Here is a 25,369-nt window from a genome sequence, read left to right on the forward strand (position 1 = left end):
ATACATTAAATATATAAAAATAAAAAGTATAAATGGAAATGTGTTGATTTGTTTTTTCACACGCGCAACTATCATGCCCTCTACAAGCCATAAGGCCAAATTTGCATTCACAAAATGTAAAAAAATGCCCTCTACAAGCCATCAGGCCAAATTTGCATTCACAAAATGTAAAAAATTAATTGGTTAAAACGAAAGCTTCCCTTTATTTTGTTGATTTAAAACTTACTAATAATATCTTTTGAGTTTTGATAAAATTTACATTAAATGCGAACTTATTTGTTGTCAACCCGTAAATATATTTGTCAGTTTGGACTTGTGGAGAGAAATCAATAACTACTAATGTTTATTAAATATATTGAATTAGTATTTATTGTCTTTGTCACTTCACTATTTAATATATTGATACGAAAGATGAATGGAAACGGAAGCGTCTATTTTGGTTCCAAAAAGACAGTACGGATTGACTAACACAAGTGTTAGTCGCACAAACAGTTGCGATTGACTAACCTATCACTAACACACTGTACGAAAGGTCTGTTTTGGAGCTAGAATAGCCGTGACCAATGAAAACCTCCTAATTTGCAGGAACTCACGAAAAAAGTAGATATTGATCGCGAACTTGTGCAGAATGTACTCAAAAGCATATGCGGATTTTCTGTAAAGCATAATTGATAAGAATAGAGAATATGCCTCGGAATTAATTTTTCATTCCTCCTCACAATGTCGCCTATAAACCGTACGTCCAGGCTAAATCAATTATTTGATATTATTTTGTCAGAATTTAATTTTATAGTTTTTCAATCAAACTCATTCAATTAGACTGATCATTAATTAATTGAAAGAGAGACTTCCAGAAAAAGTATTACAGCACGAGAGTTTCATTACATGTTGAATGGCTTATAAACACTAGAACATCAAGCTCGCCTGTGGGATGGAGAGCCACCTATATACATCATCCTGCTCTGTGTTTGGAAATCCACAAATATAGCTCGTCCTTTTCAGGGCACACAGCATTCGGCGTCTATCTACAACCTTATCTCTAAATGTGCTTTCTTCGTTTCCCACGTGATACAAGATAAGGTTTGATTAATTAAGCTCTTAAGCCATCTTACATTAGGTGTGATTAGGTGCACAATCTAAGCATTCCATGTTATAAATAGGAGTGAAGAGCCGAGAGTTTCAAAACATAGAGTAAGCGATTTTCGATTTCAGTCATTGAATCTGCTATGGCTTTCCGCAGTTCTCTTCTAGTTCTTTTCCTCCTCTCGTTGATTGCCTTTCCATTGCTTTCCAATGGTGAGATTTCTGAAGGGTTGGCCAAGAAGATCAAGAGTATTAACGCAAGAGGAGCACATTACGGTCTGGTAGTTTCCGGCGAAGCAGAACTCAATGTATTTCTCGCTGTGGGCGTCTTCCAACCTGTAGATATCTCTGGTTGAATCATACTCAATTCTTTGCTCCTTCTCCCTTATTTATCTTCTGAGCATTAGCACAATGTACTTTATTTTTCACTAGTTTATATCCGTATTTTAGTATTAACTGGTTTTGGTTACTGTACTACAGGTCGAAGGTTCCATGTGGGAATGTTTAGAGGGAGCAGGACAATTTTAGTCATGAGCGGAAGTGGATCGGTAAAGACCCACAAAGTCATTTAATCTGTCTCCTCATCCTGGTGGTAATACTAATGATTGGATTAGTATGACTAATGGTGTGATTGTGATTGTGATCATTATTGCCCAGGTGAACGCAGCACAGACAACACAGCTGTTGCTCACTCACTTTCGTGTGAAGGGAGTAATTCACTATGGAAGAGCGGCTAGCGCAAACCCCAAATATCTCCGTGTTGGTGACGTTGCTATTCCCAGTCAATTCGCACACACTGCCGTCTGGTACTGGCAGGTACGTCGTACTTAATTACCCCTCCCCTGATTCTTCTTTTCTCTCCTCCTCTCACTTTAGAAAATAATTGGTATCAGATGACTCCCTAATCTTGTTTGATTTTGGATGATATCAGAAGTTTCGCCGTGACGAGGGAAGTTTCGATCACCAGATTGCTAACCTCACATTTTCCGACTTTAATGTTGATAAAAACGTTCTGAACTTTCTTCAGAGCGTATATTTGCAGCCAGAAACAGTTTATTCCAAGCCCGAGGAGGGAGACTCCATATTTTGGTTCAATGCAGATGACAACCTGTACGCCACCGCAGAGAAAATTGAGGTATCATCATTTAACACGTTTAAGTAAATGTGAAAATTTACCCTTCTTAAATTGCTATTAATGACGTAATGGAATTTAATTGTGCAGGACGTAGAGTTAGATAGATGCCTGTTCAAATCTCTTATATGTCTGCCAAAACAGCCAAAGATTAAGAGGATTGAGAGGGCAAGCAGTGCCGACATCTATCTGAATAACGAGGCTTACAGAAACTTCCTCCACAAGGAGTTGAATGTCGGCTCCATTGACACTGAAACGGCAGCAATTGCGATGGTAGGATTGATTATAAGAGCTTTTGATATGTGCGTGCTTTTATTTTCCATGATTTTAATCGAGTGTGGTGTTGTGCAGGTGTGCGAGAGCGAGAAGGCGGCCTTCCTTGCAATGAGATCGATAACCAATTATGCGGGCGGGCCTTCTTTGGAAAACGATGTAAGTGTGATAAAGAAGCTGTGGACCTCCCATGCTAGCGTGGCAGTCGGCGCAATCTTCGACAAATTGGCACCAGGCGATTCTACCCTCCGTCTAGTTAATAGTAAATAGTATGTATATTTGTAATGCGTATGTTTAGTAATAGCGGCTGCCCGATCTATATGCGTATCTCTAGTAAAAGTGGCTGCACCGTCCGTGTATAAATGTCTGAAGCCCCTTCTTTAGTTTCAGATTCGAACCCACCATCTACTGTGTGTATGTTCACTATAGGCGGCTTCTTCTATCTAAATAAACGGATTATTATGTATTAAAATTTGAGATTACTGCATCTATATCTGAGTCTATTAGATCTGGTCATTTCTAATTTGAGAGAATGCAGGACAATAATCAATCTTAATTTAAGAAAACTTTATTTTATTTTATTATAAAATAGTAATATAACAATAGTTTAAAAATAATATTATTAATAATAAGAGATTTTGAGAGTGAACAATTGATCTTTTTTCAAGGATAAGAATGAATATAAAATAAAAGTATGATGATGATGGTGATGATGATGACAACTTCTTAATAGATTTTTTTTTTTTGACTAAGAGTTTAATAGAAATATAATAGTATAATAATAATAATTTGGTACTAAATTTTTTTTGCTTTTGTAAAGATAATAATGAAATTTTAAAAATATAATAACAAAAAAAAAATTAAAATATTATAGTATAACAATATCACATGAGCATGGGCATAAGTAGTGTACACATATTAAGAAATTTCTACTAAAATTATATGGTAAAAGGAGTGCATTTTAATAGCAATTGTTTATTTAAAGGGGATATAAAATATTTGACATGAAGGGGTAGATAAGATTTTATTTTGGATTATGTTATCTGTTTATATAACCTCCAAGATTCTAGAATTTGGTTCTTCATATAATGTATAATAAATTTATCTCTCTATTAAGGAAGGAGGTGTAACATCATAAATTGCACCTCGTAAAATTCCATGCTATATAATCACCTTTACTTTAAACCTATTGGAGGACCCTTTTAGCTTTTGCGTACTCGCTCACTTGGCTTGCCTTGTTAGCTTTGCTTTTGTCATTTTTGTGTCCTTATGGACATGGAAATCTACACGAAGACGTCTGTGTCACACTAGTTTCTTGCAAATATGCAGTGTGCAGGTGGTCATTGGAGTGTTACACCTACAATTTGCAATATTTGCAAAATCTCTTAAAGTGCATATTGGCATTGTATTCTCTTATGGGTTGCTTATCTAGCTCTCTTGGGATTCATTTTCACTCTATTCACTGGACTTGTTTTATATAGCTTATTGATCTCTAGTTTTCCACACTCCGTGCTTAAGAATCCACTTTCTCATTCTGCTACACTTCATCTACCATCACCATTGTTCAACTTTGTGTGCTTGACGGCTATATGCCTCTTCCTCACTCTAACAAGCTTCTACTTGTCTGGTGTTGAAGGGGAGTTATTTCCCTCTTCTTTGTTGCACCTTTTATTATATCCATTAGCATATAATTTGATTCTCTTATATCATTTTTCTTATTATGGTTTTATCTATCATCTATCTTGTCTATTTGGTGGAGGTGGAAACACCAAAATCACAGTTTAATTGTGAAAGACCTCTAAAACACAACCCCAACATTTTTGTCTTATCATCTTATGTGTAGGTTATTGGAGAAGAGTCATATTTATTAGAGACTTCATTCATGGACCCATTATAATCATCTTCTCCCTCTCTCTTATCTTTTCACATCTTATTTGCAACTAGCTTAGTTTCTATTGTTCATCTGTTACACTCAAAATGCATTAAAACTAGTGTATCTTTCATTCTGCACTTTTTTCTATAGAATCCCATACACTATCTATACAAGACATCAACGCCCATGTTGTCGTCCATGACCTAAACATGCATCCTTGTGTAGACAGTTAGCAACAGTCACCAAAAGATCTTTATGACTTGCACTCTTAAATTATATGGTTCAAAATAAATTACCTATTGGTACTTGACAACTACCACAGTTTGTGTTTATCCTAAGTGGAAAGGTAGATTGAGTGAGTCCTCGGGAGGTAAGTAAAGGCCACTTGAAGTGGTTTTCTTTTTCCTACTCTACATTTTTGTAAACTTGATGTGAATGCTTGTCTTTGGTTTATATAATTTCATAACACCTTAATGATTTTCTTAAACAAATATTTCATTGTTTGTGTTAGGCTTCTCACTTATACTCTTTCAAAGTTGTTGAACTGTTTGAGGGCTTGTCTATGAGTTCAATGACCCAAATTGACTCTAGGGTTTTGAGGAAAACTTGTAGACTAAGTATCCCTCTAAATCCTTATAGCGCTACTCAACTTGGCTCAACGTTCTTAGCCTTAGTGGATCCGAATGACCCTTTTAGTTCTGATCCCATTAAGAATGTTATTACAGGGTTTATTCTACATATAGCTTGCAACCAAACTCCCAAAATAATACCTTAATAAAAACCCATCTACCATCTCCTCCTACTATTGATCATGAGTTGTCTTATAGGTTTTTTTTGACCAAGTTCATATTTTAGAGGAGAACCTGAGGTACTTCAAAGGGTTCTCAAATCGAGAGAAGGTCCTCCCCCAAGCTAGCTTTGTGGTGAATAGTTTGAGAGATATTCTTATCTCGAACATCAAGAGCTTGGAGGTGTTAAGGGCTCTATCTATGATCATGCAATATCATGTAACACTTGTTGAGGCTAACACCTAGGATGATCAATTTGATACCATTGACATACAAATTGATGTTGATATCCCTACAATGTCAATATAGCTGGAAGATAGTGGATCTACTATTGATCCATTCAGTAGTAGAACTATACACATTATCAATGTTTCTGAGATTCTCTTAAGATATACAGGGATTTTGTTTTGTTAAAACCAATTTGTTAGTCCCTTAAGGGAACTATGATAGAATGGTACAATTCATTACTTAATTATTCGATCAAATCATTTGATCAACTTATGGATGTCTTTCGTACATATTTTTAGGAAAACATTGGAAGCAAGGTCACTATAATGGACCTTCTTTGCTACAAGGAAAAACCTAATAAGATTATTATAGACTTTATTTTTTGTTATCAATCAATCTCTACAAATATTTCATTTTTCTTGATATATAATGATTTATAAAGAATATTTATTAGAAATCTGCAACTGATATTTAGGGGAAAGTTTCCTCTTAATCATTACTTGAACTTTAATAATATTTTGTCAATGTTCACTGACTATTAGTATACACTAATTTAGTTTGGAGAATATCTTTGAATTCTTGTGCTAATTCCTTTAGGGGTGTGTCTGCTTCAAGAGCATCCAAAAAGAGAAAGCCATTAGTGAATGTCATAACTTTTCCACTAACAACTTATAGATCTATGTAGTAACCATAGTGGAATCAGATCTTTACCAAATTATTTGATTCTTATTTGAGTATATTGTAAAATATTCTAAATGATAATCTTGTGACCCTTCCTAAAATTAGATCATTACCTGACCAAAAAAACATAACCTCAGTGATATGATGATTCCAAATTCTATCACTATCACCTTGTGATTGGACACGACATCAAGCATTGTATTCATCACAGGCATATAATCCAAGATCATATAGATAGTAGTGCTATCCTAGTTGATGATTGAAAATAGAAATCTAACTTTTTTGTTGATATGACCAATGGTGAGCTCCAAATCTACACCAATCCATTTTTGCCTCATTCGTCAAACTTCATCTCTACTACATCATCAGATCCTACATCAAGTGCTAGCTTGTATGTTAACATGTGTTGAATACAATATATAGGAAGATAGGATGTATAGTTATTATGCATATCTTTAGTAATAGTGACTACCTAATCTATATGAATATGTTTAGTAACAGTGGTTGCACCATCTATGGATGAGTGCATTAAGCTACTACTTTATTTTCAGATTCAAACCCACTACCTACTTTGTGTATGTTCACCATCAGTGGCTTCTTTGATATAAATAAATGGGTCATTATATATTAAAATAAGTGTATTTGATATATGATTTTATTAGATTTTCTTAGTTCTAATTTGAGAGAATGGATGATAATAGTAAATATTAATCTAAGAAAACTTTATTTTATTATTACTAGCAAATGCACCTTGGTGTACAATGGATACATCAAAGAGGGATGAAATTTCAATTAAGGAAAAAGTTTGCTCTATTTTTTGCATGCATTTGTGTAGTAGATGACCTTAATTAGTTGGCCATTTAGGAAATGACATTTCTTGTGAGAAAAGGGTGTCAATGAAGAAGTGATTTCTCCAAATCATTTATATATCCACTTAAAGTTATCTAAATACAATTGCAACAAAATTTGTGAATTGGAAAGATAATGAAGATTCATTATCAATAGACTCATGTTGTGTTTATGATAGGGAGATAAGGAGACATGCATATAGAGAGAGAGGTGGGGGGGAAATGGAGAGATAATAAGTATAGGGAAAGAGATAAAGAGATGAATGAGAGGGAGATTTAGAGAGAGGAAAGGAGATTGAGTAAGAGAGATGGAGTGTATGAATGATGAAGTAGAAGATGTGGAGTACAAAGAGAAAGAGTTAGAGATAAGAAGGGTAGGGAAAGAGATAGAGTGATGAGTGAGAGGGAGATAAAGAGAGGGGTAAAGATATTGAATAAGAGAGATGGAGTGTATGAAGGATAATGTAGAAGATGTTGAGTAAATAAGAGAAAGAGTTAGAGACAAGAAGGATATGAAAGAGATAACAAGATGAGTTTTAGTGTTAGGGTTCAATTTCCTCAAAGGTTTGGGTTTAATTTGGTATAGAATTTGGGTTTAATTTGCAATAGGATTAGGGTTCAATTTGATTTAGGACTCATTTCATTTAAAGTCAACATTAAATTTATGTTAGGGCTTAATATGATTTAATCAACTAGGGTTTATTTTAATTTATTATGAAGGTTGGGTTGAATTTTATTTATTGTTGATTTACATATTACCATAATTTAAAAAAGTTATTCTTATAATCATATTATATTTTTAATAATCTATTAAATTTTTTTAATAGATTTAATTATATAATCATTTTTTAAATTTAATAACGATATAATATATATGGTGAATTACATATAAAATTGTTGTTGATATATATAAACATGATAAATATTTATTTTATTTATTTGAAATATAGAAACATCCTGATTTTCATTAATTATTTTTTGACATAACTTCTCTATTTTATTCGTAAAAGATTATATGATAAAAAATATTCTTTAGATTTTTTAAAAATAACTATTTTGTTATTATATTCATATTTATAAGTATATAAAGATATTTTTGATATAATCTTAATTACCTAAAAAAGTCATCTATAATTTAATTAATTCTTTAATTTATTTAATTGTTTTCTTTTCTAATCATATCTCTCCTATAAATAAATAAAATATGTTTTTTTACTTTATTTTTTCTTTCTTGCAAAATTATGTCAATTCGTCACTTTTCCAATCAAATCTCTCTTAAAAATAAAAATAAACAAAATCATATTTTATTTATTTATTTATTTCATGCATAATTAAATGAATTCTTCCATTCTTTAATTATTTACATTTCTAATTATATCTCTCCTTGAAAGAAATTAAAGCTTTATTTTATTTATTTGTTTTTCTCATGCATAATTAAATATCTTGTTTAATTTATTTAGTTCCCCACTTTCCAAAAGTCAAATTCCTCTAAAAATAAATAAAAGCTAAATTATTTTATTTATTTTATCTTTTTCGTGCATAATTAAATAATTATTTAATATTAATTAAATCTTTAGTTGTATTCACAATCAATTTTCTACAATTCATCAAATCATTAAACAAAGAAATAAATCAACTTTTTTGTCTTCAATTAACTGTACCTAATAATCGCAAGCATTCATTTATCTACTCACCTTATAATCTAAACCATAGATCAATATTAAAAAAATCTATAATACAACCTTATTATCATTCATCAATAATCACAACATTCATTTTTTTGTGTAATCACGATACCATAATAGTGCTTCAATTCTAAGAGCCATCGAAACAAAAGAAGAGAGCAATGGAGGATGTATGCATGAATTCAACAATTTTTTTTCTTTGATTTTGATTTATGTTAGCTATTTTTTGAATTTGAATGCATTCCTTTATTGTATATGATTGAGAATTTATTAGTAGATTTGACTTTGTGGGTACTCTTATGGTCTATTATAATTTCTCCAATTTTTGATGCATACACTTTAGTGAAACTATTACAAAACACACCCTTAAATTGATCGAGTCTTTTGAGTTTATAGATTTTGTAGGTTACAGGTTTCTTTTACCACAACCATAAAATATTTCATGCATATGCTCATTTTTGTATGCATTTGTTTAATCATTGATGCCTTTGTAGGTTTAAGTCACACATTCGTAGGTTACAGTAGCACATACACAAGTTACAATATTTCGTATGAAAAATTTTGTGATGCATGTGTAGTAATTAGTACCACATATGTTGTAATCTACCATTCACATGCAGGGTCAAATAGTGCATTCATTTGCTAAAATAAAGGGCAAAAATTTAGAAATTCTATGATTTTTAGTTTTTAGTTATCAATTGATGACACTAATATTCCCTCTTATTCAATTGTTCCTAAAGTGTATCATCAAAACCTCAAGTTTCACCTAGCCAAGGGACCCTCCTTAAGGCTTACATTAGAAAGCTTTTAGATTACATAAAACAAACATAGATTTTTTAAATATTTCTTGAAGAAACAAATCTTGAACCAAGCATGGCTCCATAAATTTTCTTTATGACCCTCAGAAGGGTATAGCTTCAAAATTATTTTTTCATTTCTTAGTATTAGGCTCTCAAATCATAGATTGCAATTATTCAACAACAATCCATATTGAACTATGAAAGAGCTTCATCAAGTTGTTTGATGACCCTCAAAAGGATATAATTCTAGATCATAGTCTCAAATCTTTTTGAACAAAAATTCATATTGAGCTCAACACCAAATTTCTTACCTATCTGCAAAACTCAAACTTCACAATATATGCATTCTTCAATTCTACCAGCACCAAAAAGGAAAGCAAGAAATTAAAGCCAAAAATTCTTTTCATTAAAAAGACCATTTCAAATAGAGAAACTATCTTGAGATGATGAAAATCATCCTTTGTCTGATGCCAGCAACCTTTGAAAAGACCCTATTACAATTTATCCATTTGATGTCTTGAATGATTTTTTAAAGACCCTATCATATGTAACAATAATCACTTTGAAATCATAAGATTTTTTTTATATATGCATAGAAATGATTTACAAAATACGACAATGTCAATTTCAACCAATATTGGACCCATACACTAACTTATCTTATACATGATACCAAAATCTTGAAGATTCTAAATTTTGGTGTCAACTTGTAGTCAATTTTTATCTTTCATCATACTAGTTGTGCTCTTAGTACTCATTTCTAATTATTAAAACCCACACTACGTTCTTGAATGTGGGTCAACGACACACTCTGTCTCACATCCACTAGCACACTAGATGTTCTTATCATACATTAACATTGACTTTGCCAAATAATGCAACTCACCCCCTCTCCTTCCCAAAAAATCACTCAAGTCACCCCCATAACCTTTCCATGATGGTTCTAGAAGATTATACAACTAGAGTGCAAAAACTCATGTCCTACACAATGAATGACAACTTGATTGGAAAAAGTCATGGCTTGCATGATTGATAGATAAAAAAAATAAAAAACAACTACAATTCAATATTCCCTTGGATGATAACAAACAAGAAAAGAGATTATATGGGAACTTGAGAGAAATATTGTGTTGCCTCAAGTTACTCTTTAGTAAAGAATTATATTAATTCAAATTTCAATTGAATTGGAGTCTCAAATCCTATTGTTGTTCTTACAATTTAATTCTTTCAATGGTCATCCTTGCATGGGAAAATTCTAATATTAAACAACCTAAAACATTATGTTTTTTAATTCCCAATAGATGCATGCTATGTAAAAGTAACGAAGAAAGAAATGCCTACATTCTCCTACATTGCATCTGATCCTTGTTTTGGGATTGGACCACCTTAGGATTCTTGGGTTACACTTAAAGATATAAGGTATGCTCTGTTGAGCTAGTCTCCCCTTATAAATGCACAATCAATGGACACTCTCTACATGGGTTTTTCCATCAGTTTTTACCCTTCGTCGTATCATCGTGTAAAAACACCATGCACAGGTTATTCCAAAAAGCTTGGAGTTCATGTCAACCGTTCCATACATTAGTATTTGTAGACTATAATAAAATATATAAAAAATATGGTATTATCTCCACTATTGTGCTCTATATCTCACTTACTCGCAAATATCGTATGTATTTTACGTCAATCAACAGTCTAATGATTGCAGTGAGTTATATGTCCTTGTTCGCGGAAAGCAGATACCAATGTTCTACTATGGAATGTGTTCCAGTGTGCGGTCTACTAGAATGAGACATGGACCTATTAGAGTGGAAGATTTCAACGACATTGTGAGTTTTGTGAAAACGAATCTACATAAGATTGAAAAAGAGGTTTCAACACAGATTTTAAAGCGATTCCCTCGAGAGGAACTATTAGGAGCCATGTCTATCGTCTATCCTATTTTTTTGAGAATGCTTGATCCACAAGATTTTCATAAGAGGCTACTGGAATTGGTGAATTATTTTGGTAAGAGTGCCAATTTCAATGTTGATAGAAAGAAACTAGAAGGAGCTATAAGTAGAACTAAGCTTGCAGAGCAATCTACCCATTTTGCAGCAACAATGCATGAACAAGTTAAGGATTTGGATAGTCCGTACCTACCAAGATCAATAACACAACTCTGGGAAAAAATAAGTCAGAGCTCAACATTGCGTGATGAAATCTCATAATATTTCAAACTGGCTAATGTGTGTCAAACGATGATTTTGGGTTCTATTGAGGATGAGAGAGTTTCCAGTGCATTGGGATTCTTAAAATAAAAAACAAGAAACAAACTTAGTAAGGACCTAGAAGTTTGTTTGAGGATTTATACCAGTTGGTATAATGTCAAAAAATTTCCTTATGAGAGGGCACTCGCACATTGGACATCCACATCTGAAAGGAGAGGGTTAGGCAACATTTTGACTAGTAATGACAGTGTTAAAATGCAAAGCTCATCAAGTTCTAGTAGTCATGCTGAGAATAACGCAAATGAGAAAAATGAAGGGGAGAACGAAAGAGAAAGTGAAGTACAATTTGACGAGATGAATTAGTAATTGGATTTGGGTTAGTCATGACAAGTCAATTGTCAGTCAGTGAGATTTAGCATTTTGTACAAGATAGTCGAGACCCAGACTGTTACTAGGTATTTATACAGTTTACTGTAATTCTTGAATCATGAGTGGTATTATAAAATCCAAATTGATTTCTTTATACCAATGTAAATCCATGTGCAATTTTAAATTTTTCATTTATAAATTATATATTAATTTGCTGCAATGTTGAGTATCTTTACTATGTTGCATGTTTTGTTGTATAATATTTGTAAACATCATCTTCAATTTGGATTTATTAGATTTCTGATTTCTATTTATCAAATTTGCTTTCCACATACTTTCGTGGGACCGTCTTATAAAAAATATCAAATAAATTTTGTAATCATTTTAATATTTTTTAAGTTGTGATTTACCTTTAAACTATTAATTTTTTAAGCCTTTGGGTCCTACTAACAATATGCGACGATGTGAAATAATGCCACGTGGGTTTGCTACTATATGACTAGTTACTTCTATTGCATTTTTTTCAAGATGGGCGTACCACCATAGTGCAACGAGGCCATAACTTGCCACATGGCACAAATCTTCGTGACCTTCTTATAAACAATTAACAAATAACTTATGAAATCATTTTAATATTTTTATGGCATGAATTAGTTTGAAACTATTAATTTTATCTTCAAGTGGTGGGTCCTAGTCCTACTAACAATATGCGATGACGTGAAATAGTGCCACATGGGTTTGGTACTATATGAGTGATTAGTTCTATCACATTTTGTTCAATATGGGCCTACCACCATAGTGCGACAAAGCCAGAACTTGCCACAGGCCTTCATGGGACCCTATTATAATCAATTAACAAATAAATTATTGTTCATTCTTTAAATGATGGGTCCTACCACCAATATGCAATTATACAAAATTATGCCAGGTTTCCCCTTTTATTAGAAATAGATGCGAAGTAATCGATTTACTACTACCGATGATCTTCTTGACTGATTAAGATCAACGACTCAGGTTCAAAACTATGGGGTAGGGTTTATTTTATGCTATTTTTTCGTGAGCAATTTCCGTTGGTTCCCCTCGAACATGCCCAGTCACTTGATAATTGCATTCAATTTTAGATAATTCAATATTTATGAAGAGTCATAGTTGACAAATTTGTGTAATTCAGACAGTCCAATAGTAGAACTCCAAGCATTAGCATCTAACGAAACTGCAAGGGTTTGAACTTTTACACTGTTGAGTGCAGTGTCAAGTACAAGTAAGTTGGTGTTTTGTAGTTTGGTTTAATTTTTCTATCTACGAAAGAATTTTTTTATTATTTTAGGCTTATTTTTAGAAAAGTAGTACTCATATTGCAATTTTGCGAGATCATAAATTTTGAATACTCAATTTTGTTTTGGAAGCATTGTTTATACATTTCTTAAATACCATAAGCTTAAATAGGATGAGTGGAAATTCAAGAAGAGGTTCAACTAATGCTAAGAGGGCTCTGGATGAGGATATTATTTCTCAATTGCTCGGTTCTTCAAAAAGGACAAGGCAACATCGTATGGGGATCCTTACACGCCGATTAGTGGAATGGATTTGTTCATGTTTTTTTACAACATGAGTAGAGCCCCAATTCCAATGAATAATGCATGGTGATTAGATTTGGGAAGGCTTGTCGTCCCAAATATTTTTGTCAATGTAGACCTAATTAGAGCTATGGAAAAAAGCTATAGTCCAGATAGTCGACCTGTCTCGATAGAGAAGGGTGTTTTGTTGGCCAAGTTTGACAGTGAATCTATTTCTAAAATATCTATGTTAAACTCTAATACCTAGGTGCGGGTGCCCATTGATTTTCTATCTCTAGGGAGGGAATCCGATAGGGACAAAGGTAGCTTCAAGGTTAAATGGCTTCCATTTCATAAAAGGAAGAAGGGGGATGGGAAGCCTATTGCATTTTGGAAGACATATTTTGAGACATATTATGAAATTTTTGAGGATTACTTCATATACACTTGCTTTGCACTTTGCCAAGTGTTGGGAATTGATGTAAAGTCCAAGATGCATGTGCATATTATGATGTTGGTTGCTTAAATCCAACACACTTATAGCAACACCTTCTTTGGCTTTGCCTCATTTATTTCCAATCCTAATCACGAATCCCTTTTGGATATCCAAAAGGGTATCCCTATTGTTTGATTTAGGTGGTATTCTCTATTGTGCCACATTATTTTTTATGGTGGAAGCAACATTTCTCCTTTCCCTTGGGGCCTAGAGGAGAATTTGAGAAATGTAGATGAGCAAAACCAAAGGTTGCCTATCCAAGAATGGATGTATTTATGGTATATGCATTGTGACAACTCCAATTATGTCATGTTTGAGGAACTCTTTGTCAGAGTTATGCTACAAAATTTGGGGTACCCAATCAATTGGAGATTATTAGACATGGTGAGGAGATTTTTGAGGCCTCTTGAGCTAGAGCCCAAGCTAGGAATCTGCTATAATTGGGGAGACTGGTTTTTCTACCCCATGTACACAATCATTAGAGTTTACGATGCACCAGTTAAATCTCATGTTCTACCTAGATATGTATCAGATAGAATTGCTTTCTTAGAAATAATTTGGTAGTTGAATGAGTCTAACAAGGCTCATTTACAAAACCCAAAGGTAAAGAAAGGCCCCTTCCTCCCAAAAACCATATTTTTCTGTGATTTTGAGATCTCGGGAAAAGGAAGATCTGACTTGTTATATTACAAGTTACTGCCATAGAAGATAAATTTTGCAAAATTCAAAATTTTTGATCTAGAACACTTTATTAATCAGACTAGGGTTGGGTTTAGATTGGTGGCCTTTATTCATGAGCATGATCATTTTGAGGACTTAATTATAAATTCTTCTTCTATTGTCGAATTTTAGTGGAGAATACACATGGAAAAAGAAAAAAGAAAAAATATTGACCCAACATACAAAGTGGTATACACTAAATTGGAGGAACAAAGTGTCATAAATTTTGAAAGAGTAAAGGCAGGAGATGACGTTAGACGATTGGCATGCTCTAAATTTTTGTCCAATGATAAGTTTGTGTAGTCCCGAGAGTTCAGGGACTTTGTCCTAAAAAACAAAAGGGATCAATTTTCCAATATGCTCAGAGAAAGGTTGGCATCGAGGAATCTGACAGACAACAATATTGCTATATTTATAGCTATAGTTTTAGAGGAGGTTAATTACTTCATATCGAAGATGACCCCTAAGGAGGCAAGGCATTTTGTAAGGAATAGTGGATGTTTGTTACTTGAAGGATGGTACATATCTTCTACAATTGTATTGGACACCATAGGAAAGGAATCTTTAGAGTTGGCAACTTTACCAACTAAAGAGCAAGATCAAGAGTTGTATTTTGGGTCATATTATAGCCCTCAGTATGAGGCATTGGTAGTGTGGTCAATATTTAATGATGAACATATTCAGAAAGCCCAGATTAAGAAGAGGGTAGGAGATCTTACTGGTAACTTGATTGTTATGAAAATGAGACCTCCTCATAGATCTGCAATGCTCTTAACAAAAGAGACAATGACTTCTTAGGCAGATGTTAACAAGCTTATAGAAGATTTGATTAAGTTAAAACTTCAAAATGAAAAATTTATGCAGGAGTATAATAAGGTGGTCTCACTCCTACCTTATCCACATCCTACTTCAAGTTCTTCTGCTGCTTCAAGTTGACAAGCTTTTCCTTTCGGTGGAACCTACAAAGTATCCCATCCCGAGTTCCATTGAGACTACCATCAGTAGCTTCAATTTTCATTTCTCCCATGGTGGAGATCACGTGGGATCCCCTAGAACCTTCATCGCCCAAGCTTCCTACTCTTGCTCGATTCAAATTCAAACCATTCACACTAGTTGTTCCCCCTTTCCCGTCACTCCCATTTTCCATACACTGGAAGGTTTGATGTTGCATTTGTTATTTAAAAGAAATCTAAATAGTAACTCAGATAAATAAAAAGGATAACTGTCTAATCTTTAAGCTAATAAAATTTTGAACATGAACTAAGAAATAAATATAGTATTAAACTAAAAAATATTCTTGAGGATAACGGTTTAATTTTTAAGATTATAAGAAATATCCTTACCGATAACAGATGCAAGCTCTACCAAAAGGAAATAGAAATTATCGAACACATATTCCTTCATTGTGTTTATGCCTAAGAAATTTGGGAAGAGGTTCTAATCAAGATGAAAACTAGTTGGACTCATCCTGGAAATATGAAAGACTTTATAGAAGCTTGGCATTTATCTCCTTACTCATACCTAGTGGCAAAAAGTATTTGGTGTCAAACTCCCCCTTTGCTGGCATGAAATATCTGCAAGGAACAGAACAATATGGTCTTCAAAGAAGAAAAGAGAAGCAACAAGATCCTTGCAACCATCATAATCCACCAAATTAAATAAAATGTTAATGCTCAACCCTCAACTTCTTCCAAATTTTACCTCTCCCTCTTGGAGCTCTAGTTAAGACAAGTCTGGGAGATTCGTCACAATCTTGGGATTGCCACTAACAACGAGGCTGAAGCCTCCGCGGCTTGGATGGGTCTCCTAAAATTAAAAATTATCTCAAGCAAGAATGTTATCCTCGAAGGTGACTCTAAATTAATCATTTACTTCCTTAACGATGCTATCTCTTCGCCATGAGAAGTCAGGGGTTTGGTTAATAAGTACAAAAGCATCATGTCATCTTTTGATGATATTAAGATAAAGCATGTATATAGGGAGGGAAATAGGACGATGGACATTATTGCTAATCAAAGTCTTGGAAATTGAGACTGGCAGGTTTTTAATTTTGAAAACCGCTCAAGACAGCTTAAAGAAATCCTTGCACAGGAAAGACAGAATGCAAGCAGATAATTTGATGTCTCTATTTATTGGGTTCTTTTCCATCTAAGTTTTGAATTATTCCAAGATGACCGCCCTTTTTTAAATTTTAAAAGAAAGGTGGGCCCCTACATGATGTTGTGTAGGTTGAAGATGACTAGGCATCCTGGCTCTACAAGTTCGCTCTCCAGCTAGATAGTTGAGGTAGATTCTGACCTAGATCCGAACTTTCCCGATACGAATGCATTGACGATGGATGGAGTTGGAATATGGATATGGGGAGATATTATCTTCATTAGAACTATAGGGAAAGCCTTAGATTTGTGTGCTTCCTTTACGGGAAATGATTGCATTTCATGCCACACATGTAAGAAATTTAATTTGAGTAAAGTCAGAAAAGATAAGATTAAAAGTAATTCTTCAAGAAGAATCTTGAAAATGCAGAAACGTAGTTGTTTGTCTAGTCGCTTTCACAAAGTTTTGTTGTGTTTTGTTCATCTTATTCTCAATGTGGGGGGCCCTCTCAAGCACACTGAACCTCACAATTTCTCGGGGCTACTTGATAATAAGAAAATCTGGGAGCTTTTCCAAATGGTTGGCTTCACTCCCTTCTTCTTAGCATTAAAAGGTTATAACAAGGAGCTTTCTGCTAGATTCAACAACTCATGGAAGAATGGTGTGGTCACGGTTAGAAAAAATTTATTGACTATGACTTTAGAGTACATTGCAGAGGTGATGGGCTTACAGAATGAAGGGGAAAGAGTTGAAAGGAAAATCTCGGGAGCTTATAAAGGGTTCATGATGCGGTTTTTTGAAAAGGGAAAAAAACTGGTGCCATTCTAGAATGGGTATGACCGCTCTGCTTTACCCAAACCTTTTCCTATTGTTAGTTATGATGTCATAAAATATTTTACCCTAGAGGGTAGATACCCTATTGTGCATGGGTATCATTTCCCTATCTTGAATCACATTAGGCACTATGAGAAAATTAATATGCCTTTCTTCCTATTCTCCTCATAGAAAATGTGCATTCAAAATGGGGCTAACCCCCTACTCCACCAAAGTCTAATATATTTGTTGTATAAGTTTGTTGTGGAACACTCTCCTTCCATTAGTTGTCTTGTCTTTGTGTTTGGCAGTGTTGGTGGCTTTGTTTAGGCTCCTTTTATATCCTCCAAGTCATTTTTCTTTGACCCTAAAGCTCATAATTCTCCTAGCCCATCTTGCCCTGTTATGACCATTCCGAAGAATCCTAGTGTTGTTCTTGAAAAACACTCCCTTGAACCGACCCTTCTTGATGTCAATCTTGACAAAAGAAAGCTTGATACCCCTAAATGCATGCTAAAAAATGCCAAGAAAATCAATTTAGAATCAGAGGGGAAAATAATTACCATGGACCTGGAGGTGCACAATTCTGATGATGAAGGGGAAAATCCAACGGAGTAGGGAAAGATTGAGAGAAGTTCGAGTGAGAGAAGGTCGGCCCACCTGAGTGTGAAAAGAAGAAGAGATTCAAATAAGGAAGAGGAAAACTTGGCCAAGGCTAATCTATAAGAAATATATGAATTAGATGAGGCAGATGACTCGAAGGATAACTCGAAAGATGAGGACTTCCAGCTGGAAGAAGACGAAGCTTAAGTAAACCCTAATGATGAAATAGAGGGAACATATGAAGAAGAGGAAAGGGAGGAAGAAGATGAAGGGGAGGATGAGAGTAGCAACACTAAAAGTAAAGTGGAGTCCCCGATCAAAAGCCTTGTCTGCCCCAACATATCAGACAATAAAGATATGGTGATGTTTTCTCCTATGTCTCTTGTGCATGATGATACCGATATGATGGAAGGATAATTAAATGAAATGAGAGAGAAATTGTCAACCCTAGAACATAAAAAAAGGAGCAAGAAAGAAAAACATAATTGTTATGTGATGTAGTTAACTGTCTTTGCTACATTACAGATGGTATCATAAATAGTGCTATTCTGGGAATTGTTTCTGGATATGGAAGAATTAATAAAATTAAAAAGAAAGTTGCCAGACAGGGAGCGAAAGAGCTAGATGAGGAATGGGAAATGAACCAGAATGACACATGGGATCTAAACCTGGGAAGACTCAAAAGGGATTGGAACCTGATCAAGAAGGAGTATATATTTTCTATTTGGCTCCTCCTTTTTCTTTTTGGATATGTTCTTCTCTTGGTGGATTATCGGGGTCTGTGCTCCCATTTTGATTAACTTTATGTTTTATCGTTATGCTGAGACTTTTATTTCTAGGTTTGTGGATGATATGAACATTAAAATTGTAACTTTTAGGACTACTGATAATAGGTATACTGGGACTGTTCTGTTTAAATGCTAGAAGCTTGTTAGAATCTATAGAAACAACTATAGGGTTATGAGGCTTTTTTATTACTTTTGATGGGGTACTAGGTTTTTTCTTGCTTCTGGTGGCTGCTTGGTGATGTAATATTGTAATCCTTGTCTCTGGTTCAGGGCCATCTCCCTGCTAATCTAATAAAAAATAAATTAACCTTTAAGAATATAAAATATTAACTAAGAAATAAATACAATACTAATTGTACAACCTTACTTTTGAGAACTAACAAGCAAATGCATAATCTCTCATTATAAGCTATCAAATTGAAGAATGCTAAATTAAAAAAATAGATACAAAAAACTTAACTTCCTATGCAAATGCCTATCACTAAGTCACTGTTCTTTGACAATTGCTTTCTCTAGTTTTAGAATTATCTTATCAACTTGAAACTAGCTAGAATGTCTATTTCTAAATAAAGGGTGTTATAGCTTATATTTATTCTCAGTTCTTACACATTGTTAGCATCTTTTTTATTAATCTAATTTATTAAAAAAAATCATCCACCTTCAAATACAAATAGACAAGTACTCCCCCTACATGACAATTGTTAAAGATGTTAAACTTGTTTCATTCATTCAATAAACAATAAATATCATTACAATTATCATCTGGACCCATTAATATTTCTATCTTCCATAAAAATTGATTCCATATTATCAGTACTATTAACAAATTTAATGACTCTACTTGCCAATCCATAAATATGTTAGTTAGTTTGAGAATGCAAATTTTTGACTTCTGGAGGGGAATCCATTACTACCAATTTTTATTAACTAGCGATTGAACCTTGTTGTGCAATGGGTATGCCAAATAGGTGTGGAAGACCAATTAAAAAAATGGTCTATTTTTCGCATACATTTATGTAATTTATGAGAAAAATTGGCAGGCCATGTATGTATATAAATAGATATTGATTAAGGGAAAGGGCGGAAGATAAATAGAGATAGGAGAGAGGAGAATCAAAGAGATATAGAATGTGGGAGTGCAAGAAAAAGAGGCAGAGAGGGGGTAAGATATAACTTGGGAAAAATAGAGGGGGTGAGAGAAAGATGGATGGATAGACCAATATGGAGAGGGAGAAATAGAGGTAGAAAGAGGGAGACTATATAATAGAGGGCAAGGTGGAGAGATAAAAATAAAGATATAATATGTGATATAGAGAGGTAGAGAGAGAAAGAGATGGAGTGAATAAAAGATAGATAGATATAGAGATAATTTTATATAGATAGAGAGGATGATGGAGATATGAGATAATCGAAATAGAGGGGATAAGTGAGAAATAAAGAAGGTTATAAAGATAAGTAATACACAAAGTGGAGAGAGAGAGAGAGAGAGAGAGAGAGAGAGAGAGAGAGAGAGAGAGAGAGAGAGAGAGAGAGAGAGAGAGAGAGAGAGAGAGAGAGAGAGAGAGAGAGAGAGGCGTGTGTGTTGGGTGAGAGATATGGAGATGGAGATAGAGAAGGGAGAGGGAGAGAGTGAGAGAGGGAAATAGAGAGAAGATAGAGGACAAGCAAAGAGATAGATATATTGATTGTAGGGAGAGATAAGAGAGATATAGTTGGAAGTGTAGAAGGGAAAGAGAGAGAGAGAGAGAGAGAGAGAGAGAGAGAGAGAGAGAGAGAGAGAGAGAGAGAGAGAGAGAGAGAGAGAGAGAGAGAGAGAGAGAGAGAGAGAGAGAGAGAGAGAGAGAGAGAGATGTAAGGAGATAGAGATAGGGGAGAGAGATAAAGAGAAAAATGGAGATGGAGGGATAGAAAGATTACACCATTTACTCTAATATTCATAAATATGATAATTATTGTCTTATTTTATTTTATCTTCTTTAAATAATTATAAATAAAAAATATAAATTAAATTTTCAAATTTCATACATTTAAATCAACTAACTTCACTCACATATCAAAGTTTTGAAAAATAATGACTTTTAACATCTTTTTAATTAACAAATACTTTACATTTTCATAAATAATTTATTTAAAACTAATATTAGAAACTAAACTATATCAATTACATAATAGAGAAAATATTTTAACTTTTCAAATATCAATTACATAATAAAAAAATGATAAATTAACTTTGTAAATTTCATATGTTGAAATTAACCAAATTTATTCACATATAAAAACTAAAATCTTCAAAAAAAATTAAAATAATTTTCTAAATTAAACTTTAATATTTTATAATTTAAGAATAAATAAAATCATTGACTTTAAATATTTTCAATGTATATCTAAATTAATCAAATGTTTCATTTATTAATATAATCATTTAATGAAATTCATATTTTTTCATTCTGGATTTCACATTCTAGTCATTTAATGATATTCATATTTTTTCACACTGGATTTCACATTCTAGTCATTTAATGATAAAACAAATTAAATGGGTTTTACCTAAGCTCCAATTTCCTCCAAAGACCATGCTAGGAGTATGATTTAATATTCAATACCTTTTCCTATGCACATTATTATTAAGCAAAATGTTAGTTTTAAGCCTAGAAAAAATAAAACAGAAAATTATAGTATGTGAAAATGTGAACCTGCAAATTTGAACATGGACGACCACATTATAGATGTTTAAGCATAAAAGAAAAATAGTTAACATGTGGAAGCCGTATAGGCACAGGCTTCTGCTCATGTCAACTGTAGATAATTGAAGTTAACCAGTTTACTTCGCATAAAAGAAGCCTTCCGCATAAATATATTGAATTAGCATTTATTGTATTTGTCACTGCAATATTTAATATATAACACATTAAAGCAATTCGAAACCTGTTCATTGATGTGAAAGACGAATAAGAAATTTTGTAACTCACCTAAAAGGTGTCAGTGATGGCGAACCTGTGCAGACTGTACTCAAAAGCATATGCGGATTTTCTGTAAATCCATAAATGTATTACCTTCATACAATTCGAAGTGTCATAAATGCCCATCAAAAAGGTGAGCATGAAAGATTTTTTTTGGAATGAAAAGCTCTACATATATACGTGAAAAGATTACCATTGAATGGACCTGGTCCATATATTTTATAAAGTGATCTAGTTAATCTGCAATTGGATGTTGATAACCATTATCTAGTTATCTAGTTCCAGCATTTAGCCCGAAAGCTGTTTTATCAGTTAACTCTTTCATAAATATACAAACATTTTTTATGATTTTACGCAGGAATAGAGAAATGATCCAGTAGCCCGTCCTTTTCAGTGCACAGAGTATTTGTTCTTGGCACGGGCAGCTATCATCTCCTCCACAATTTTGTAACAAAATCAAATGTACAAATTGAAACGTGTCGATTTGTTTTTCACACTGGCAGCTATCATGTCCTCCACTATTTTGGATACATTAAATCTGTCAAAATCAAACGTACAAATTGAAACTAATGTGCACGAACTGACGTAAAAAGTGGTAGTGATCCTGAACTTGTGCAGGCTGTAATCAAAAGCATATGCGGATTGTAAGTAGAGTTTATTCGATCTGAAAGGAGTATATGCCTTGTAATCAGTTTTCCATTCTGCATATAAATCATATGTCCAGGCTTAATCCAAATTTTGTTATAATTTTATATAATTATAGTTTTTCAATCAAATTCCTTCATTCATATTTTCTGAATCCACTACTATTTCAACATGAAAGATTTTTTTTTGGAGAGAAAAGATCTGCATTTATGTGTGACAAGATTACCATTGAACGAACCTGGTCCATATATTTTATAAAGTGATCTAGTTAACCTGCAATTAGATGTTGATAACCATTATCTGTTAACTCTTTCATAAATATACATACATTTTTATGTTTTCATGCGAGGATGCGACGCAGGAATACAGAAATAATTGAATAGCCCGTCCTTTTCAGTGCACGGAGTCCTCGGCGTGTTTCTGCAACATTATCTCTAAATGTGCCTTCTTTTTTTCCCACGTGCTACAGGTCGAAGGTTCCATGTGGGAATGTTTAGAGGGCGCAGCACAATTTTAGTCATGAGCGGAAGTGGATCGGTAAAGACCCACAAAGTCATTTAATGTGTCTCCTCTTCCTGCTGGTAATACTAATGATTAGATTATTATGACTATTGGTGTGATTGTGATTATTATGACTATTGGCCAGGTGAACGCAGCACAGACGACACAGCTGCTGCTCAGTCACTTTCGTGTGAAGGCCGTAATTCACTATGGAAGAGCGGCCAGCGCAAACCCTAAAAATATCCGTGTTGGTGACGTTGCTATTCCCAGTCAGTTCGCACGCAATGGCGTCTGGTACTGGCAGGTACTTAGTTAATTACCCTTCCCCTAATTCTTATTTTCCTCTCTTTCACTGTCTTATAAAAAATAATTGGTATCAGATGACTCCACTTATCTTGTTTGATTTTGGGTGATATCAGAACTTTCCCCCTCCCCGTGACAATAAAAGTTTCGATCGCCAGATTGCTAACTTTACATTTTCCGACTTCAATGTTAAAAAAAACGTTCTGAACTTTCTTCAGCGCGTATATTTGCAGCCAGAAACAGTTTATTCCAAGCCCGAGGAGGGAGTCTCCATGTTCTGGTTTAATGCAGATGACAAACTGTACGCCACCGCAGAGGAAATTGAGGTATCATCATTTAACACGGTAAACTAAATGTGAAAATTTACCCTACTTAAATTGGTATTAATGTTGCAATGGAATTTAATTGTGCAGCCTGTAGAATTACCGAGATGCGTGGGCAAATCTCTTACATGTCTGCCAAAACAGCCAAAGATTAAGAGGGTCGAGAGGGCAAGCAGTGCTGACATTTATTTGAATAACCTGGCTTAGAGAAACTTCCTGCATAAGGAGTTGAATGTCGAATCCATTGACACTGCAACAGCAGCAATTGCGATGGTAGGATTGATTATAAGAGCTTTTAATATGTGCTTGCTCCTCATTAAGAATCGATTTTTTACTTTCCATGATTTTAATCCAGTGTGGTGTTGTGCAGGTGTGCGAGAGCGATAAGAAGGCCTTCCTTGCAATGAGATCGATAACCAATTATGCGGGCGGGCCTTCTTTTTAAAACGATGTAAGTGTGATCAAGGAGCTGTGGAGCTCCCATGCTAGCGTGGCAGTCGGCGCAATCTTCGATAAATTGGCACTAAGCGATTCTACCCTCCGCTTAGTTAACATGTGATGAATGCAATAAATAGTATGTATAGTTGTAATGCGTATGTTTAGCAATAGCGGCTGCCTGATCTATATGCGCATCTCTAGTAAAAGTGGCTGCACCCTGGAATTTGACAGTCACCCCTACCTGTCATATGATTTTTCAAGACTGTTTAGTTATTTCAATGTCTTTCATTTGACGTTTTAAGAAAAATATTAACTGTCAAAAAATATAAAATAGAAGCCTTTCTTTTGTCATTTTTTTGTCTTTATGGATTGTTTGACTCATGGACATCTACATGAACACATATATGTGTCGCCCTAGTTTCTCGCGTATATGCAATTTCAAGGTGGTTGTTGGAGTGTTACACTTATTATTTGTAGTATATGTAATGTCTCTTGCAGTGCATATTGGGATTGTATTCTCTTATGAGTTGCTTATCTAGCTTTCTTAGGCCTCATTTTTTCTCTCTATTCACTAGACTTGTTTTATATAGCTTCTTGATCTCTGTTTTTGCAAACTTTATGTTTAAGACTCTACTTTCTCATTCTGCTAAACTTCATCTACCATCACCATTGTTACAACTTTGTGTGCTTGAGGATTATATGCCTGTTCCTCACTCTAACAAGCTTCTACTTCTTTGGTGTTGAAGGGGAGTTATTTCCCTCTTCTTTGTTGCATCTTTTATTATCTCCATTAGCATATAATTTAATTATCTCTTTTATAATTTTTCTTATTATAGTTTTATCTATTATCTATCTTGGCTATTTGGTGGAGGTGGAAACACCAAAATGATGGTTTGATTGTGGAAGACCTCTAAAACACAACCCCAAATTTTCATCCTATCATCTTATGTGTAGATTATTGGAAAAGAGTCATATTTGTTAGAGACTTCATTCATGGACCCATTTTAATCATCTTCACCCTCTCTCTTGTCTTTTCACTTCTTATTTGCAAATAGCATAGTTTCTATTATTCATCACTTACACTCAAAATGCAAATTAAAATTAGTGTAATTTCCATTATATAATGTTTTCTATAGAACCCCATACTCTATCCATA

At 33.8% G+C, this 25,369-nt stretch overlaps 1 protein-coding gene across 2 annotated transcripts; it reads left to right on the top strand.

The window, feature by feature from the left end:
* Positions 1 to 1,171: 1,171 nt before the first annotated feature.
* Positions 1,172 to 24,229, top strand: LOC131041311 (bark storage protein A). Of its 2 annotated transcripts, none has more exons than XM_057974352.2 (6): positions 1,172 to 1,434; positions 1,564 to 1,631; positions 1,741 to 1,899; positions 2,015 to 2,218; positions 2,306 to 2,488; positions 24,146 to 24,229. In XM_057974352.2, exons 1-6 carry the CDS (start codon positions 1,227 to 1,229, stop codon positions 24,218 to 24,220), a joined length of 897 nt encoding a protein of 298 aa, XP_057830335.2. In that variant the 5' UTR covers positions 1,172 to 1,226; the 3' UTR covers positions 24,221 to 24,229. The 2 variants fall into 2 exon arrangements, with proteins under 2 accessions (XP_057830335.2, XP_057830334.2); XM_057974351.2 differs by lacking the exon at positions 24,146 to 24,229 and adding an exon at positions 2,567 to 2,963.
* Positions 24,230 to 25,369: the final 1,140 nt, after the last annotated feature.

This window comes from Cryptomeria japonica, chromosome 11, assembly GCF_030272615.1.
Source record: "Cryptomeria japonica chromosome 11, Sugi_1.0, whole genome shotgun sequence".
In the NCBI taxonomy this organism is placed as follows: Eukaryota; Viridiplantae; Streptophyta; class Pinopsida; order Cupressales; family Cupressaceae; genus Cryptomeria; species Cryptomeria japonica.

Bases quoted from the DNA above. Each gene is read 5' to 3' on its own strand.
- LOC131041311 (XM_057974351.2), top strand. From the start codon at position 1,227: ATGGCTTTCCGCAGTTCTCTTCTAGTTCTTTTCCTCCTCTCGTTGATT. The intron at 1,900-2,014 runs GTACGTCGTACT...GGATGATATCAG, and splicing joins CTGCCGTCTGGTACTGGCAG to AAGTTTCGCCGTGACGAGGG. The intron at 2,219-2,305 runs GTATCATCATTT...TTAATTGTGCAG, and splicing joins CCACCGCAGAGAAAATTGAG to GACGTAGAGTTAGATAGATG.